This window comes from Phoca vitulina, unplaced genomic scaffold (genome assembly GCF_004348235.1).
Source record: "Phoca vitulina isolate PV1807 unplaced genomic scaffold, GSC_HSeal_1.0 scaffold79, whole genome shotgun sequence".
Taxonomy (NCBI): Eukaryota; Metazoa; Chordata; class Mammalia; order Carnivora; family Phocidae; genus Phoca; species Phoca vitulina.
Window position 1 is genome coordinate 3,127,072 of NW_022589782.1, and position 17,460 is coordinate 3,144,531.

Below are 17,460 nucleotides of genomic sequence, written 5' to 3' on the forward strand. Positions count from 1 at the left end.
TTTTTGACATACGGAAGTATTTGATTTTTACGTAGTTAAATCTGTAGATCTTTTCCTCTGTGATTTCTTTCATTACTTGTATGTTTGGTTGGATAGCTCAACACAAGCATAAAATACTAGTTCTTGTAAGTTTTCCTCTTGTTTTTAAAGCTTTACTTTTTCATACATTTAACTTTTAAATTCATCTGGAATTTAGATGGAAATTCTGATATATGATTTTTATTTTTTTAAATGACCCTCATTTTCCCAACACAATTCACTGAATATTCCATTTACTTATGGATTTTTTTTTCCTTTTTTATACATGAAGAGGACCTGTTTCTATAAAAGTCTATTTGGGGTTTATTTGGACCCATTGATTCATCATCTGTTCTTCTGCCTAGTCTCTATTTTAATTGTTTTAGCTCTGAAATGTGTTTTAATAGCTGATAAAGCAAGTTCCTTCATCTTTTAAGAATTTTGCTGGTTCTTGTCACCTGTTTATTCTTCTGGAAAAAAACTGGAATTATTTTGTCAGCTTTCAAAAATAGTCCCATTGACTTTTTAGTGATGTTAAACCTATGATGAGTTTTATGAGAACTGACTTCTTGGTGATTCTGTCTTTCCACCTAGAAAATAACCTGCTTCTCCATTTTGTTAGCTGCTTTTTTATATCATGTAGGGAAGTTTGCAGGCTTACACTCACAGGCTCTACATTTCTGTGTGAAAGTCGTGCTAAGATTCTGTCCTATTGCTGCCAGGAATAGGATTTTCTCTCTGTTCCATCTTGCAGCTAGCTCATTGTTGGAGTATCATGACAGTCCTGATGTTCGAGTGTTTGTCTCCTATGCACCCACTTTCCATATTCTCTTTTTATTCTAACGATTTTCCAGTTGATCCTCTTAAGTTTTTGAGGTAGACAATCATATCTTCTCCAAATAATAAAAACTTATTGTTTCTTTTTTTTTTTTAATGTTACAGGGTTAGCCAGGATAATTTAAAAGAATAATCAGCATAGTAGCGAGTCTTTTGTTCATCCCCTGATCTCAGTGGAACATCTATCAGGGGTTTACTGTTACGTATGATACTGATCTTTTGTTGCTTACTGATATATAATTTGCATATCATAAAACACAAAGATCTTAAGTGAGTTTTTACAAATACACATATACCACATAGCTCCTACCTCAAATAAGGTACAAAATGTTTCCATCCTCCGGGAGGTTCCCCTGTGGCCCTTCTCAGTCTGTCCTCCACCTGCAAGGACCAGCACTCGGCAGACCTCTTTCCCCACGCAGCCTGTTCCTGAAGTTCATATAAATGAACAGGATCTTGATTTGAAACAAGTTCATCATGATCTAGTACATTCTTCCCATTCATGGTTCTTAGGATTTTTAAAACATCTTTTTTTAAAATATTTTATTTATTTATTTGACAGAGAGAGACACAGCAAGAGAGGGAACACAAGCAGGGGGAGTGGGAGAGGGAGAAGCAGGCTTCCCGCCGAGCAGGGAGCCCGACGCAGGGCTCGATCCCAGGACCCTGGGATCATGACCTGAGCCGAAGGCAGACGCTTAACAACTGAGCCACCCAGGTGCCCCGATTTTTAAAATACCTTTATGGAAACTTCTTCTAAGCCAATTATTCCTAAAATAACAATATTCCATTTAGCAATACCCTACAACTTCCTCCTATGAATGTCCTCGGCTCCACAGCCCTGAGGCGGATTCCTGAGGTCCTGCCCTCCGCAGTTCAGAGGTGACACACTGAGGGATGTGGTCACCATCATGATGCCAGGTTCCCGAGCCTCAAACTCCAAATTAATGTATTTTTCCTTAACTTGGAAAGGAACACTGTCTTCCATAAGTTAATACCATACTTGCTCTTTTCTGAAGACGTGCTAGAAGAAACGTGAGGTTGGGAGAACATGTCTCGGTCTTCTGCATGTCTCACCGTGTCTTGGCTGGAGGCAACCACGCGGTGGGCGTCTCTGCCACCCGGACAATGCCTGTTTCTCCTGAGCAACTTAGCAGCTTCCTTTTCAAACTCTGCCATCCAGCACGTCACTTTTCCCTTTGGTCTCCTGGAAACCCAGAGCTAAACTGAGTGCTTAGCTGGACTACCTAAGTCCTCCCAGGTGCTCAACACTGTCTTCTCATCCTTAATGATTTTGGATTTGTTTATTTTTTATTTTAATTTTATATGCAATTTTATGTATATTTTCACTTCAGGTATTTAAATCTTCTTTAGAAGCAGCAGACCTCTCTCTCTCTCTCTCTCTCTCTCTCTCTCTCTCTGCATGTGTACACATGCACACGGGCACACACACTGAGCGACCGAGTGAGCCAGACCACAGTCCTTATCCACAGAGGGCCATACAAGGTCACTGAGCAATGCAGCAAGAAAGCAACTTAAACGCGGCAGACGGACCCGGCAGGGGGTGCAGGCAGCTTTGTCCTGGTGTGAGGTTCAGAGGCAGCAGGAGCGAGCAGGAGGGTTGCTTATTCTGAATTGGTGATTGAATTCCCTGGAAGGAAGGGCGCCAAAGACAACTGGGAGCCCAGGGGCTGGGCCTGGGAACTGCAAGCCCACTGAGGGGCGTTGTTCTGGGCGGATCATCGGCTAACCTGGCTGGAGCATGCTGAGTCCAAGGTGACATTTTGGGGTCCAGGTGGCAATTTCCCACAGGCCTGTGTCTTTCCCCGGGCCTAGAACATTGTCCTGGCCACAGCTTTCTTGAGCAGGGCATCTTCTATCAGCAGCTGGTCTGCGACTAGCTTTTGGGGAGCACTCTCTGGGGCCTGGGGCCTCTCCCCAGCCCCCTCCCAGCATCTTTGGGGAGGCAGGAAGGGTCCGTCGTCCTTCACAGGGATAATCTCTAAGCCGTGTGGCTCAGCTCTTTCTTCTGTGGTCCCAGAGCCTTCTCAGCCAGGGCTCGGGAGCTGTCTCGCACCCCACTCTCCATGAGCTCATTTGCTCCCAAGTGAAAGCTATTCCTGACTGGCTCTGCACAATACGTTCAATGTCTTCATCCCCACTTTTGCTATTACGTGCTTAAAAGCTGACGGGCTTTGAGCCGTTTTGCTTGCCCAAATTGCAGAGACTTTGGTCTTTATGCGTCAAGTCATTTTAATGCTGTCTTTGAAACATAGCTCACACAGGTATCTACTAATAGCCTCCGAGTTGTTAGGAAGTATTTTCTGTCTCAGCTCATTTTTCTTGGGGCTTTTGCATATTGAACCTCACATTAATGGCATTTGCTCCCATTTTAAAATCCGTGCAGGAAGACAGAGTGTGTCACAGATACTTGCTCATCTTTGTTATCTTGCTGTGCTGTGGGCCCAGAGAGGGGCTGAGGTGGAGGGCTGGGGGTTCTCACCCTCTCGGCTCCCAGCCCTCCGGCAAGACACGGGGGTGGGCCCGGAGCCCGAGGTCGCCCCCGCAGCCCTCGCTGGTGCTCATCTCCGGTGGGCCCTTTCCAAATGCGTCGCACACGCTGGGTCAATTCCTGCCTGGGTTAGCCCGTAGGACCGCTCAGTGCGGATGCAGCGTGGCCCCTGCGATGTGTCTGCCCTGAGGCTGGGGCAGCTTCGACGCAGAGAGGGCCGCCTGCTTCCGCCCGGCCACCGGCCAGCCAAGGTTCGAGCTCTCCAAGGTCTGACCCGTTGTGTGGGGCGCACCAGCCACAATCATGATATGGCTCCTGCCCACAGCCCAGTTCCCCTGCACTTCTGGATTCGTCCAATCCCTCTTCCCAACCCCCCTGTCTTCTCTCCACCTCTCTGAAGTGGATGGCTTCTCCAGTTCAGCGCCCACACCCTGACCAGGAGTGCATGTCCCCTTGTGGACCCAAGCCTCGAGCACCTTTGGGGTCTTACAGTGCAGAGGCCCCAGTCCCTTGGACATGAAGAGCGTAAGGTCCCAAAGCCCGTTGCTGGCTTTACTTTGGCCACGTTCCCTAGTGGGGGGAGGGAGGTTCATTAATTTCCCAAATGCTCAGCACTTTGGTTCTAGACTTTGAAGGCCACGCTTTGTGCCTTTTCGCTCTGGCCCTGCACACTTTCTTGTTGCTCTGATAACGTCAGCAACAGAGAAAGCCCTTCCCAAGTGAGGGACGCCAAACCGTACTTTAACCCTCTGCTCCTTGGGGCTTTGTCTTTGGTAGGGAATAGCCCCCTGCTGCCTCCCCCCTCCCAGGCCAGGGAAGTTCTGCGGGTTGTGGCCGTTCCTCCCGTGATCTCAGGCTTCTCTCCCAGGGTCGAGTCACAGCATTCTTCCAAACTTGTGCTTCAGTTCACTCATTCTAGATAGTTGTGATGCCTCGATGGCGTCTGGTCCATCCCGAGGACCTTGTCATCTCGTGTTGCGAGCACGGCCCATCCTACCAGTGTGCCGTCTACCCACCAAGCAGGACGCTGCAGCACCACTATGAAGTCAGGTCCTCTCGGTCTTGTAACAGTTTGTAACCAGAGTCTTCTTTACCCTTCGCAGAACTAGTTATTATCTGCGCTTCTCTTTGAATGTCCAGACGAGCTCTGAATGAGCCGAGAGACCCCGTTCTGTAGCGCCGGCTGAGCATGCCTCCGAGTCCCCACTCCACCTGGCGTAGACTAGGGGCTTGGGGGCGGGGATTAGCTCTCAGCCCAGCAGCCGAACCAACGGAGGTGGAAACGATTTGTTGTCTGGGCCTTGAAATTTCGTTTCTCGGTTCACGTTACAATCAGAACTTCAGGGCACTTGGATGTCAAGAAGCAAACGGTGATCATCCCACCAAATTAATTTCAGTGACTCAGTGAGCTGGACGCTGAAATGTAGGTAGGAGTGGTCTCCGAAAAACTTGAAAATAATTACACAAAGCACTTGAAAATTCATGACGATGGTTTTTAAAAAGCAATAGAATGCCCCATGCCTGTTTTGTTTCATTTTTTCTCACACTCTATTTTCCAAGTTTTTGTTAATGAATATGTATTTTTGTGATGTCTTTTATATACATGTATAACTTTTATATACATATAATTTATATATGTATATAAAATTTATGTAATTGTATATAATTAATATATATATTTTATATATATATATATATTTTTTTTTTTTTTAACCTTCTCGCATTACTTAGTGGGCATGCGGTTCTGTGGGTGGACTCAGGTTTTGGATGGCTGATGTCGTTTTGGAGCTCTCACTAAGGGAAAACTATTCAGAACCGGAAGGGTCTCTGCGGGGCCTCGGGCAGGGCCAGTGCAGATGCGGGCCGAGAGCTCAAGGCCCCTCCGTCCTTGCGCCTTCCAGAGGGCACGCTAGCCTCCTACCATGAGGGCCGTCGGCGACTACTGTTTACAGCTGCGGAGGACGCGGCCCCTTGCTGTCCCTCCACCCCACAGACGGCAGGCCCTCCAACACTGAGAGATGAAGTGAGCCCCATCTGGGACAGTGGGACAGCCCCATCGTCCCGGGCTCCAGTGTCAGGAACGGTGGCAGTGGCTTGAAACTCGCCCTGACCCTGTTGTGCGTGCCTCCCTGTGTGAGCTCACATGCCCAGCTCCGTTCCCTTGTCCCGCGGAGCACACAGGGCCTCCCAGCGCAGGTCCCACTCCGCGTGCCCCAGCTTGTCCCTTCCCCGCCTGGTCCACATCAACCCACTGACGGACAGGCCTCTTCTTCTCTTCAGATTTATTTTAGAACAGCTTTAGGTTTGCAGAGTTATTGTGAAGATAGAGAATTTCCAAAAGCCCAACGCGCAGTTTCCCCTCTCGTAATATCTTCCATCTGTACGGTACGTTTGCCACAGTGAATGAACCAATACCGACATGTTTGTTATTAACTGAAGTCCGTGCTTTATTCAGATTTGCTCAGTTCTTCACGACTGTCTTTCCTCTGTCCCGGATGGGATCCCGGGTGGGTACACCACACCACATCTGTCTCCTCAGGCTCCTCTCAGCGGGCCACTTGCTCAGACATTCCGTTTTGACGGCCTTAACGGTTTTGAGGAGTGCCAGTCAGGTGCTTTGTAGGACGTCACTAGGTTGGGATTTGGGGATGTTTTTCTGATGATTAGACCAGCATTCTGGACTTCTAAAAGGAAGAACACAGAAGCAAAGTGCCATTCCCGTCCCTTCCCATCGGGGTGCGTGCCGTCAGCAGGCCTTACCGCTGTTACCGCTGCAGAGGCCTTTTGACCAGTGGGAAGTGCCACTTCACCTGTGCCCAGGCTTAGGTTCTCACCCGTCCTGAGTGTCAGGATCTTCCTAAGAAGCCCAGAGTACTTACATTCAGTGTCTAAGCAGCCGGTGTGCGGAAGGAGAGCCTCTCATGAGTGGCATGGCTGAGTCTCTTGGAAGCTTTGGGCCAAGACATAGTTGTGCTTCTGGTTCTGTGACTAAGCTCTTGACTGAAAAGCCTGAGTACTAACTGTGACCAGTAATGAGAAGTCAAAAGAACAACATGCCTTTATCTGGGAGTTTCTACCCAGGTAGAAAGATCAGACCATGATCCATGGTTCCATCCCTCTGTGTCTCCTTCTCTCATATGAACAAGAGGATAATCATACCCGCCCCAAGGTTATTGTGAAGGTTAACTATGTACATACAAAGTCACCCCAGGTGCCAGGACATGGCAGGTACTTTTGCTGAACAAACATTGATGGAGCCCCTGCTCTATGTGAGGCACTCTTCTAGGTGCAAAGGATCAAACAGTGAGTAAAGTCGATTTAATGGAGTTTATCTTGTGGGTGGCTGTCTAAATGGGCGTCATTTATTGTGCGTATTATTGTTACCATCATAACCTAAAGCTTCCATTTTAGGAGACACAGTACGCAGACTCTTGTAGCCAGAACAGCATCAGAATTAGGAAAATAATAAATGTGCATCTTAAATCTTCCACTTAACTTGCTCTGTAACCTAGGGGAAGTTGTTTTAATGCAAGAATGTTCATTCTCATTCATATAAAAAAATACAAGGCAAAGCATCAGTGGAATCGCGTTCTTCATCTACCAAACATATGATTTAAGACGGTCACAATGCTCGATGCTGGCAATGTTGTGATTAACAGTCACTTTCTAGAAACTCTTTATTATGAAAAGTGTGACACATACACAAAGGTATTCATGCGTTCACTTTGACACCATCAACATACTACCATATTGGTTTCATTGAGTCCCCACCTTTTGTTTTGTTTTGTTTTGTTTTGCTAGGGTATTTTTAAGGAAATCCCAGACATTATGTCATTTCAGCCTTAAGCGATTCAGTAAATAGCTCAACTAAATGACATCACACACAACAAAATTAATGGTAATCATCTTATACTCAGTCCATATTTATATGTCCCGAATTGCTTTTTTTACGTGTTTATTTAAATTCTGTTACTTAACATACAGTGTAATATTAGTTTCAGGTATAGAATTTAGTGATTCATCACTTCCATACAACACCTGGTGCTCATTAGGACACGTGCCCTCCTTAATGCCCATTATCCAGTTACCCCATCCCCCAGCCCACCTCCCCTCCAGCAACCCCCAGTTTGTTCTCTATAGTTAAGAGTGTTTCTTGGTTTTTCTCTTTCCCTGCCCATGATCGTTTGTTTTGTTTCTTAAATTCCACATAGGAATGAAATCATACAGTATTTGTCTTTCTCTGACTGACTTAACTTCACTCAGCATTATGCTCTCTAGCTCTCTCTGTCTTGTTGCAAATGGCAAGATTTCATTCATTTTTATGGCTGAACAAAATTCCATTGCATGTATATACCACTTCTTGTCTATCCATTCATCAGTCGATGGACACTTGGGTTCTTTCCGTAATCTGCCAATTGTAGATAATGCTGCTATAAATATAAACATCGGGGTGCAGCTGCCCCTTTGAATCTGTATTTTTGTATCCTTTGAGTAAATACCTAGCAGTACAATGACTAGATCATAGGGTATTTCTATTTTTAACTTTTTGAGGAACCTCCATACTGTTTTCCAGAGTGGCTGCACCAGTTTGCATTCTACCAACAGTGCATGAGGGTTCCCATTTCTCCACATCCTCACCAACACTTGTTATTTCTTACGTTGTTGATTTTAGCCATTGTGAGTGGTGTGAGGTGATATCTCATTCCAGTTTTGATTTGCATTTCCCTGATGATGAATGATGTTGAGCACCTTTTCATATGTCTGTTGGCCATGTGGTTGTCTTCTTTGGAAAAATGTCTGTTCATGTCTTCTGCTCATTTTTTTAACTGGACTCTTTGTTTTTTGGGTGTTGAGTTTTATAAGTTCTTTATATATTTTAGATACTAACCCTTTATCAGATATGTCATTTGCAAATATCTTCTCCCATTCTGTTGGTTGCCTTTTAGTTTTGTTGATTGTTTCCTTCGCTGTGCAGAAGCTTTTTGTTTTGATGAAGTCCCAATAGTTTATTTTTGCTTTTGTTTCCCTTGCCTCAGGAGACATAGCTAGAAAGAAGTTGCTATGGCCAATTTCAAAGAGGTTACTGCCTGTGTTCTCCTCTAGGATTTTAATGGTTTCCTGTCTCTCATTTAGGTCCTTAATCCATTTTGAATTTATTTTTGTGTATGGTGTAAGAAAGTGGTTCAGTTTCATTCTTTTGCATGTGGCTGTCCAGTTTTCCCAACACCATTTGTCAAAGAGACTGTCTTTTTCCCACTGGATATTCTTTCCTGCTTTGTCAAAGATTAGTTGCCCATATAGTTGTGAATCCATTTCTGGGCGTTCTCTGTTCCATTGATCTATGTGTCTGTTTTTGTGCCAGTACCATACTGTCTTGATGAATACAGCTTTGTAATAGAGCTTGAAGTCCGGAATTGTGATGCCACCAGCTTTGCTTTCTTTTTTTTTTTTTTTTAGGATTACTTGGCTATTTGGGGTCTTTTCTGGTTCCATACAAATTTTAGGACTGTTTATCTCAGCTCTGTGAAAAGTGCTATTGGCATTTTGATAGGGATTGCATTAAATGTGCAGATTGCTTTGGGTAGTATAGACATTTTAATAATATATGTTCTCCCGATCCATGAGCATGGAATGTCTTTCCATTTCTTTGTGTCATCTTCAAATGCTTTTTTAAAAATTGACTTTTCATGGTTGATTCTTTTGAATCCAAATCCAGATCCAAACAAGGTCCATCCATTGCTTTGGTGGTTCTGTCTCTTGATCGACAAGAGCCCCGTGTCCCTTTCCCCTGCTGTCGTCTGGTGCAGAGACCAGGGTGTCTGTCCTGCAGAATGTCCCACACCGATTGCTTCCTCGTGGTGTCATTTAATTGTTCCTGCATCTCTTTAATTGCCCAGAGACCAGAATGAGTTTGCATCAGCTTTTGGTTCCATGTGTTTTCTTGGATCCCATGTGTGTGTCTGTGTGGGAATGTCTGCCGCCTGGGTGTTGCTCGGTACTTCCCACTGCCTCTCACAAGGAGACGCTGGAGGCCCAGCTGCTCTTTTAGTGATGTTCAATCCGCTCCCAAGTCTAGGAGGTGGTGGCCTGTAAGGACAGGGGGCGTTATTTATACCTCCCTGAGTCTGGGTTTTCCTCTCGTATATACCTCCTCCCCAAGAAGATTCGCGTGGTTACGGCTGTGAATTCACATCCAGACTGCAAGCTGCCACACAGACATCAGGTGTCAGTAATAATTATGGTCCCTCTGGCAATGAAAATTTTCTTTGAAAAAGTCTTTTCCTTCCTCGGATACCTTTAATTGAGAACATGGTAAGGCTCTTTTTTATTGGAAATAAAAAAGCTTCCAGTACATTTGTGACGATTGAAAACCGCCCGCTTTTTCACCAATCGACAGAGCAAAGGAGTGATTAACTCCTCGTGGATTCTGGGCACTTGAAGCCAAGAGAAAGACCAGTGATGCCCATGTGGGGTAGAGGTTTGTTTAATAGCCTGGCTGAGGAATACCAAAATTCCTTCGGCTTCGAGATCAGAGGTACAAGAGGTCATCCCTGAAGGGGAGGAAAAAAGCTATTGAAACTTTTATGGGATGGTTTCCTTTATCAAAAGAATCTTCCACATCTCAGCCCCTCCGACAAGCATCTTGGAGCCCTCCTGTCTGAGGACCAGGAGGAGCATCTTTTAAAGGGATTTTGCTTACGGATTGTCAGGGACAGACCTGCTCTTTACATTTTAACAGTTCTCAGCAAGATTGCAGTGCAGAGCCTTGTGAGGGAGCAAATCCTTCCCAAACCACTTTTTTTTTTCCTCTCTTTTTTTAGTACAAATCAGAGTGCCCATGAGATGGATCGGGTTCATTTGTATTAGTTTTCAGTTTAATCTCTCTTCCTGCCAGACCTTTTATCTTCTAGGAGGGAGAGGGAAAAGAATAAATAGAGTTCTGTGGACGTATCCAGAGGCCTGAGCCGAGCCCCCGGGTACAGAGCAGATTAATAGGCCCTTGTTGCCCAGTCAGATGGGGCCGCAGATCCCGCTGCTCAGGTTACACACTTGGAGGAGGTGTCTACACTCTGAGCGGAACCTGGGAGGGAGGGCATGTGGGGTGGGAGAGGCGGCGTGGGGTGCTCTCTGCCCCCTTTGTGCTGACACACATCGGCTCTGTCAGCGGACTCGGCCACCGTCTTTTTGAGTTTGCCTCTTTCTGACCTTGGACTCTGTACCTGAATGAGCAGGTGAGCCATTCGCTTACAGACACCGAGGTCTGCAGGAAGAGAGGGATGGAAGATAAGTTTTATTGAGCGCTGCATCAGTCCCACAGGAAGCAGGTGGCCCTCTTAGAGCAGTCAAGGAGGGAGTCTGCAAAGGGAAGGTCTGCCCAGGTATGGGTGGAGAGAGACCCCGGGAACCCCAGGGCTGGAGCCAGCTGACTCAGGACACAGAGACAGGGAGCTGCAGTGCCCAGAGAGGAAGAGCAGGAACGTTTGGGTGAAGAATGCGATAGTCCTGGGCCGTCTCCCCGTGAGTAAGAAAGAGCCCAGCTCTGCCAGGCAGGTCGTCCAGGGCCCGGAACGGGGTGGGGAGGTAGAGACGGATGAGGGGCGGTGGGAGGGGGACAGGCCCATCCAGCAGGGCCTGGATGCGTCAGCTTACTTCTCCTTCAAACCAATGATGGTTTCGGAAGTTCTGTGTTATTTCCCCATTTTTTTCTTCCCCATTGAAAAAAAAAAGTTTCATTGTGGTAATATACACATAACATAAAACTTAACATCTTAGCCATTCTTAAATGTACAGTTAAGTGGTGTTTAGTACATTCACATTGTGCCACCCATCTCCATTCTTCTCATCTGGCAAAACTGAAACTGTGTATCCATTAAATGTGACTCCCCATCTCCCCCGCCCCCCCGCCCCAGCAGCTACCATTTACCTCTGTGTCTGCGGATCTGACTCCTCCAGGGACCTCAGTGGACCTCAGGGGCCTCATCAGTGGGATCCTACACAACCTGTCTTCTTGTGACTGCCTTATTTTCAAGGTTTAGCCCTGGTGGAGTGTGTGCCAATCTCTTCTTCAAAGCTGAATAATAAAATATTTCGTTGTAGGGCTAGACACATTTTGTTCATCCGTCCATCCATCGATGGACACGGGTTCATAACAAATATCTCTTTGTGACCCTCCTTCCATTTCATTGGGGGATATATTTTGAAGTAGTTCTATTTTTAGTTTCTTGAGGAGCCGCCATATTGGTTTCTGCAGCGTCCACCCCATTTCACATCCCCACCAACTGTGCACGAATGTTCCAGCTTCTCTATACCCTTGCCCGCGCATGCCATTTCTGCTTTCTTTATAGTAGTCATTCCCATGGTTGTGAGGTGGATCTCCCTGTGGTTTTGACTTGCCCCGCCCCCAGCTTTACAGAGGAAGCTCAAACAAAAGTGAACAGCAGTCCGCAGAAGAGCGTAGTCAGCTGTGACCACTCTGCATCCATTGTCTTCCAAAGGAAAACCATATCTCCGCTGGAGTGTGGCTTGGCAGGGAGAGGCGCTGCTCCCCACCAGCAGTCACATGCATGCAAGGGAGGGCTCTTGCATCGTCCATGCGGACAAATGGCTCTTTCCTGTAGGGGAGCTGCTTAGCAAACCAGACCACCATGAGCTGTCTGATGCTTCTAGAAGGGTCTCAGACTCCCAGCGCAAAAAAGAGAAATCGGTGTGAGGTTTTCCGTAGTTCACTGGGGATGCACACGTTGCACTTTTAAGGAAACATAAAGAGCAAGGGATCCTCATCAACCGTAGATTACCTATATCACTGAAAATCAAAAGCCAAGAACACTGAAATGCCCAGCTGGTGCTGAGGACTGCATTCCCAGAAAGCCGTTTTTGGAAGCAGCTTTATTTGAAATAATTAAAAAGATTCAGCCTTTGTAGCCCAACTGGCATCCTGCTCCAGAGCGGCGTAACTTTTTGTCGAGGAATCTAGCTAACAGACTCCAGCTTCGTTGTAGACGGCTCGGCGTGAGAGCCAACACAAGTTGCCCTTGCGAGGCTCATTTCATTTTGGAGCAGCCTGTGGTTATTTCTTGGTGACTCCTAAGGACGCAGCGCACATTTCCGATGAGCCCCCGGCACAGACTTGTGAACCCTCATAGTTAGGTCTTTAGGTTTTTGCCAAAGTGGCAGTGATCCTGCGTGTGGAGGGCACCCGTGGCTGGTGTCCTCCGCAATCCGATCGCTGCCCAGTGCCATAGTGGAAATCATGGCTCTCCTCTCTCTGACCGTCTCCAGTGTGGGTGAAAGGGATTTGGGCACCACTTCCAAGGAAGAAGACAGACGGTTTGATTTCCACAAGAACCCCTTCCCCCCAATTTTACCTCACCGATAACTTGAAAATGCAGCTCAGGCATCATGACGATTCCAAATGAGAAGTAACAGTGGGTGTTCAAAGTCATTGCCAGGTCTTGTTCATTCCAGGGCATCATTCTACTAAATGATCGGGCCAGAAAGCATGTTTCAACTCTGCACCAAAAAAAAAAAAAAAAAAAAAAGTCCCACAAAGGTGTGGGAGCCCAGCAGAATCCTCTGAAGCCTTGCAGGCAAGAGCCCATTTGGCTGACAGAGTCGCTCTTCCACACCTGCCGGAAAGCTGGGTGCAAAGATATTCTAAACTAGCTGCGAATTCCATTACGTCTCTCTCCAGCCAAAGCCACTGAGGGGTGCGGTGCTGTAATGGGCCGCCACGCAGATGGGTTGCAAAATGCACAGCCCATCTGTCTTTATCATGCTCATTTCCTCTTTTATTAAAATGTTAATGAATATAGTTTTTATTTATCATTTGGTGACATGTGCGGCATCCTTTTCTGGGAGACAAATCTGCAATCTGCCTCACCGTGTGAGCTGACAGGGAACGCGGGAATGAGGAATATTTTGGTTCTGTTCAAACTGCCATATGCAGGTTGAAGGAAAAGCCACTTTACTTGCTGACAGCAGCGTGAGGACGATGGGCGGTCTTGGGGTTCAGTGCCGGGCCCAGTGGCCACAAGCCTTGGTTTCCACTTCTGTGGAATGGGGATAACCACTCCATCTGCCCAGGAAAGCAAATGAGAGAACTTATGGAAATGTAGTTTGCATTCCCTTATTATTATTCAGACATGTGCTTATATGGTTCTGAATTCCTTTTGCTCATTCTTTCAGACTCTCCATGGAAAGTACATCTGTCAAACGTCGGCCCCGAGATGACAGGCGTCACCGTGCGCGGCCTGACTCCAGCTCGCACCTATCAATTCAGGGTGTGTGCCGTGAATCAAGTGGGCAAGGGCCAGTACAGCGCAGAGACAAGCAGGTGTGTGATCGCGCAGCCCGCGGTGGGGACGTGGGGCAGCTTGGGCCCGGAGGCAAGACCAAGCATCCAGTTAGGAGGAGGAGGTTGATGGAGGGAATCAACCTCCGTGCCTTAGGAACAGTGGCAAAAATGTGTGCAGGAGAGACTAGAACGAAGAGAGGAACACGGTCACTTGTGTGTTGGACGAGCTGATTTTCCTTCATTGCTCTGAGGGAAGTTTCTCCGACTTCCGTGTGCTCGGGCTGCGCCAACACGAGGCGTCCCTGAGAGCACAGCCCCCTGTATCCAGGGGGTGAGGCGCTGACCGTGTCTTCGTGCCCTCTGCCCACCCGGACTGCCGGCAGGACAGGAGCTGGTGCCGCCATCTTGGCAGGCGAGCGTCTGGCAGGGCACGGCGTGCTCCGGGGTGGTCCTGACCTGGGACCATGGCTTCACCCCATTTCAGTGTGCCCTCCCCAACCAACCTGAGCATTCGCTGGGCCCAAACAGTGGGAGAGTTGAGACCTAAGTGACTTTTTTCAAAATGTGGGCGTTTGGTATGAGAAATATTGAAAGAGCCAAAGAAAAAAACAATTTGGAAAGTGTCTCAGGCTGTGGGCCGGCAGCCTGGCTCACTCAGGCTTGTAATCCCTTCCCAGAGTGGAGGTGCTGTGGGTTATCCAGACAGAATAAGGTCACCTCCTGTGTCTTCCTGGTTGCTGGCTGGACTGATTCTCTATTATGTTGATTTGCTGTACCTATTTCATGCATGTCCTTTGAGTTTGATCAGCTGTGTGCTTCGCTTTGTTCATCACTTGATTTTGGTAAATAGTTAGGCTCCAGATTCAGCCAGACAGAGAATGCCTATGGGGACCGTTTGTCTCAGATGCTGATCTCTCTTTCCCTCCCCATATTCTATTTCTAGGTTGATGTTACCTGAAGAGCCGCCCAGTGCTCCCCCAAAGAATATCGTGGCCAGTGGGCGTACCAATCAGTCCATCATGGTCCAGTGGCAGCCACCCCCAGAAACAGAGCACAATGGGGTGCTGCGTGGGTACATCCTCAGGCAAGTAGCCTGTGTTTGGCCATTTTTAGACTGTCGTTATAAAGAGTCAGGGGTCTGTATTGCTGGGATTGCAAACTCAAAGGTCTGTAGGAGCCCAACAGTAATCAAGAGAATCAGGCCGGTGTCATACTCTAGGGAGTGGTGGGGACTGTGGCAAACAAGCAACTGTGGGTGGCCTTGCAGGGCGGCCTCTGCATATCCAACCATAGCACGTCCATGTACGTATCAATGGTTGCATTTTGGTAGAAGAATGAAGAGGGGTATTACAAGTTTGCGTCAAGCTATGCTATTCATTCCAAATCTTTTCTTTCTGTTTCAGTTTTTACCAGGGGCATGCATTATTAATAGAATAATTTTTAATTAATAATGCAGTTGATTTCATTGCTGGCCAGTTGTTACCAGGCTAGCTCCTATGTTCAGTATTGCCAGGTTTTCTAGTGTTTCAAAGAAATTTTTAAAAATCTAGCTTTTTACATGTGATCTCACAGTTTCTAAATGTTGGAAATGAAGTCAGTACATTTTGAAACACAGAGCAGGCCAAATTCACACCTCCACAGACCAGATATGGCCCAAAGGGTGGCCAGTTTGCTTCCTCTGCCTTATAAGGGGCAGTCAGGCTTCTAAGAACATTGAGAAGACTCTACAAGAACTTGGCTGGGTTAGAGAAAAGAAATCTGTTTTGCCAAAACTACTGCTAATCTTGAAATTGCACCAAATGTGATAATTGCGTGGTTTGTTGATGCAAGTAGTGAACAGGAAAAAGTAAAGCAATATTAAAGGGTATTTATGAAATCTCTTCTAACAGATGGTACAGCCACGGACATATTTGTTCAACGACATGCACTTTGTCTCCCTCCGCAGCCTTATGAGGCAAGAGCCATGGGTGTCCATCACTACCTTCCTCTCAATGCCAGGCCCGTGCCCTTGCTGAGCTTGTGGTCAGCAAATACTGGGTTTTAACAGAGGTCGAAAGGGGCTAAATGTAATGTCTTAGTTACAAAAGTGTAGCTTCTCTAGCTCTGTGCTCTTTGCATACGGAGGACCGCTCCTTCCACTATCTATTGTTGTAATCATCCACTCCTGGTTTAACACACATTTATCCACATGCACGTCATATTAGCCCATCACAACCACTTCACTGCTCTTCCCAAGTCTTCCTCAAGCTTGTGAATTATCCTCTAAACACAAGCTAGATCATTATCTACCTGAAGTGGTTTAAATGTGGCTGTCCTTCAGGGTACATGGAGCTGGAGGACTGGAATCAGCACTTGGGGCCCCTTTGGTCACTCTGCCCCCAAGTGCACTCCCCCCTTTCAACAAGAGACTCTGAACTGGCCCCTTCAGGCAGGGGGCACTTGTGGGCTCGGGGCAGTTCCCAGTTCCCTCCCGAAAACAGGCTGGGGCTTCCCACTGCACACAGGCCCAGATCACCTGTCCGTTTGTGCCACTCGCTCCTCACTCCAGCTGTCACTCATGTCCCATGCTCATCAGCTAATGAAAATAGTTTCCTTGCCCTCCCCACCCGGCCCTATACATGCTTGTCATCTCGGCTGCCTCCACCTCGTCTTGAGCACACAGAGAAGGTTCCTCAGGCTCCAGCTGCCAAGTAAGGACTTTAAAAGTCAACCCACAGAACCAAGCTCGGGGCGAGGACTTTTATAATAAAATCTCTCTGATGTTACAAGGCCCCATCAGGAACTGCACATTTCTCTATTTTGTGGGATTACCACCATTAAAAGGATTTCGTGTGATGGTGTCAAGTGCTGGGAGAGAGGGCGTCTGTATTTGTAGGGGTTTAAATCAAGAAAGTCCTAAAACGAGGGTGCACTACCCAAGGCCTGTGAATTTCAAAGTTTTCAGAAATTAAAGACCCATGCCAAAATGAATTTGCTTGGAAACATTTCCGAATAATCCTCCGGTCTGCAAATCAGCTCTGTTTGCAACTGGGTATCCTCCAGGGCTCAAGTGTCTGTGTCAGACGCACAGCAGAATCCACGAAGAAGCAAAATGGAAATAAATCACTGTTGTGGCTCCAGCTGTAAGAAGTAGTTAGGATGTGTGCGCAGTAATAAAATATTTATAATAATGGGCAGGGTGCTTCTTTGAGAGGAGCATAGGGGTTATGTCCTTTAAAAACATCCTCCTGTTTATTTCCATATAAAAAAATCATTCTGTCTGAGACAGTCTCCCGGGCAACGTATCCCACCAGTCAGAGGACGATGCCCTGCACTTTCCTTATTAATTGTGACCTTCCCAGACATCCTGTGAATATTACAAAAGCACCCTGAGCCACGGGTCAGAATGGACCAACCTGCCTGCTGCAGAAAGGAGGACAGCCCGTTTCCAAGACACGAATCCCGTGGTTTGTTTGGCGCGATTGTATGAACAGGGGTCTAGGAGAGGATGCGGCTTAGTGTCTCGGCTTAGCATCCTTCCTAGCTGCGCAGTGTTTCCAAACCAGAAATAGTTACGGCGGGCTTTACACTGTCACGGCTCTTTGGCACCCATTGTTTCATTTTATTCTTGTGACAACCCTGTGAAAGGCCATTATGATGATGTCATTTTCGGGAGTTAAAAACCAGGGCTCAGAGACGTTAAGACTTCGCTTGAGGCCACGCAGCGCGTCAGTCTTCTTCCCAGCCTAAGCCTTCTGGAGCTGACTTCTTTGCTTTTCCCTGGAATGTGTATTGTGTAGTGATGGGTCCACACTAATGA

At 47.0% G+C, this 17,460-nt stretch overlaps 1 protein-coding gene across 1 annotated transcript in view; it reads left to right on the plus strand.

Moving 5' to 3' along the window:
- The window catches only part of SDK1 (sidekick cell adhesion molecule 1), an 860,571-nt gene that overhangs the window by 657,813 nt on the left and 185,298 nt on the right, over positions 1-17,460 (plus strand). Inside the window, exons 17-18 of the mRNA XM_032394092.1 lie at positions 13,553-13,700; positions 14,605-14,745. Coding sequence (XP_032249983.1) covers positions 13,553-13,700; positions 14,605-14,745 — 289 coding nt within the window. The remainder of the gene's footprint in view (positions 1-13,552; positions 13,701-14,604; positions 14,746-17,460) is intronic.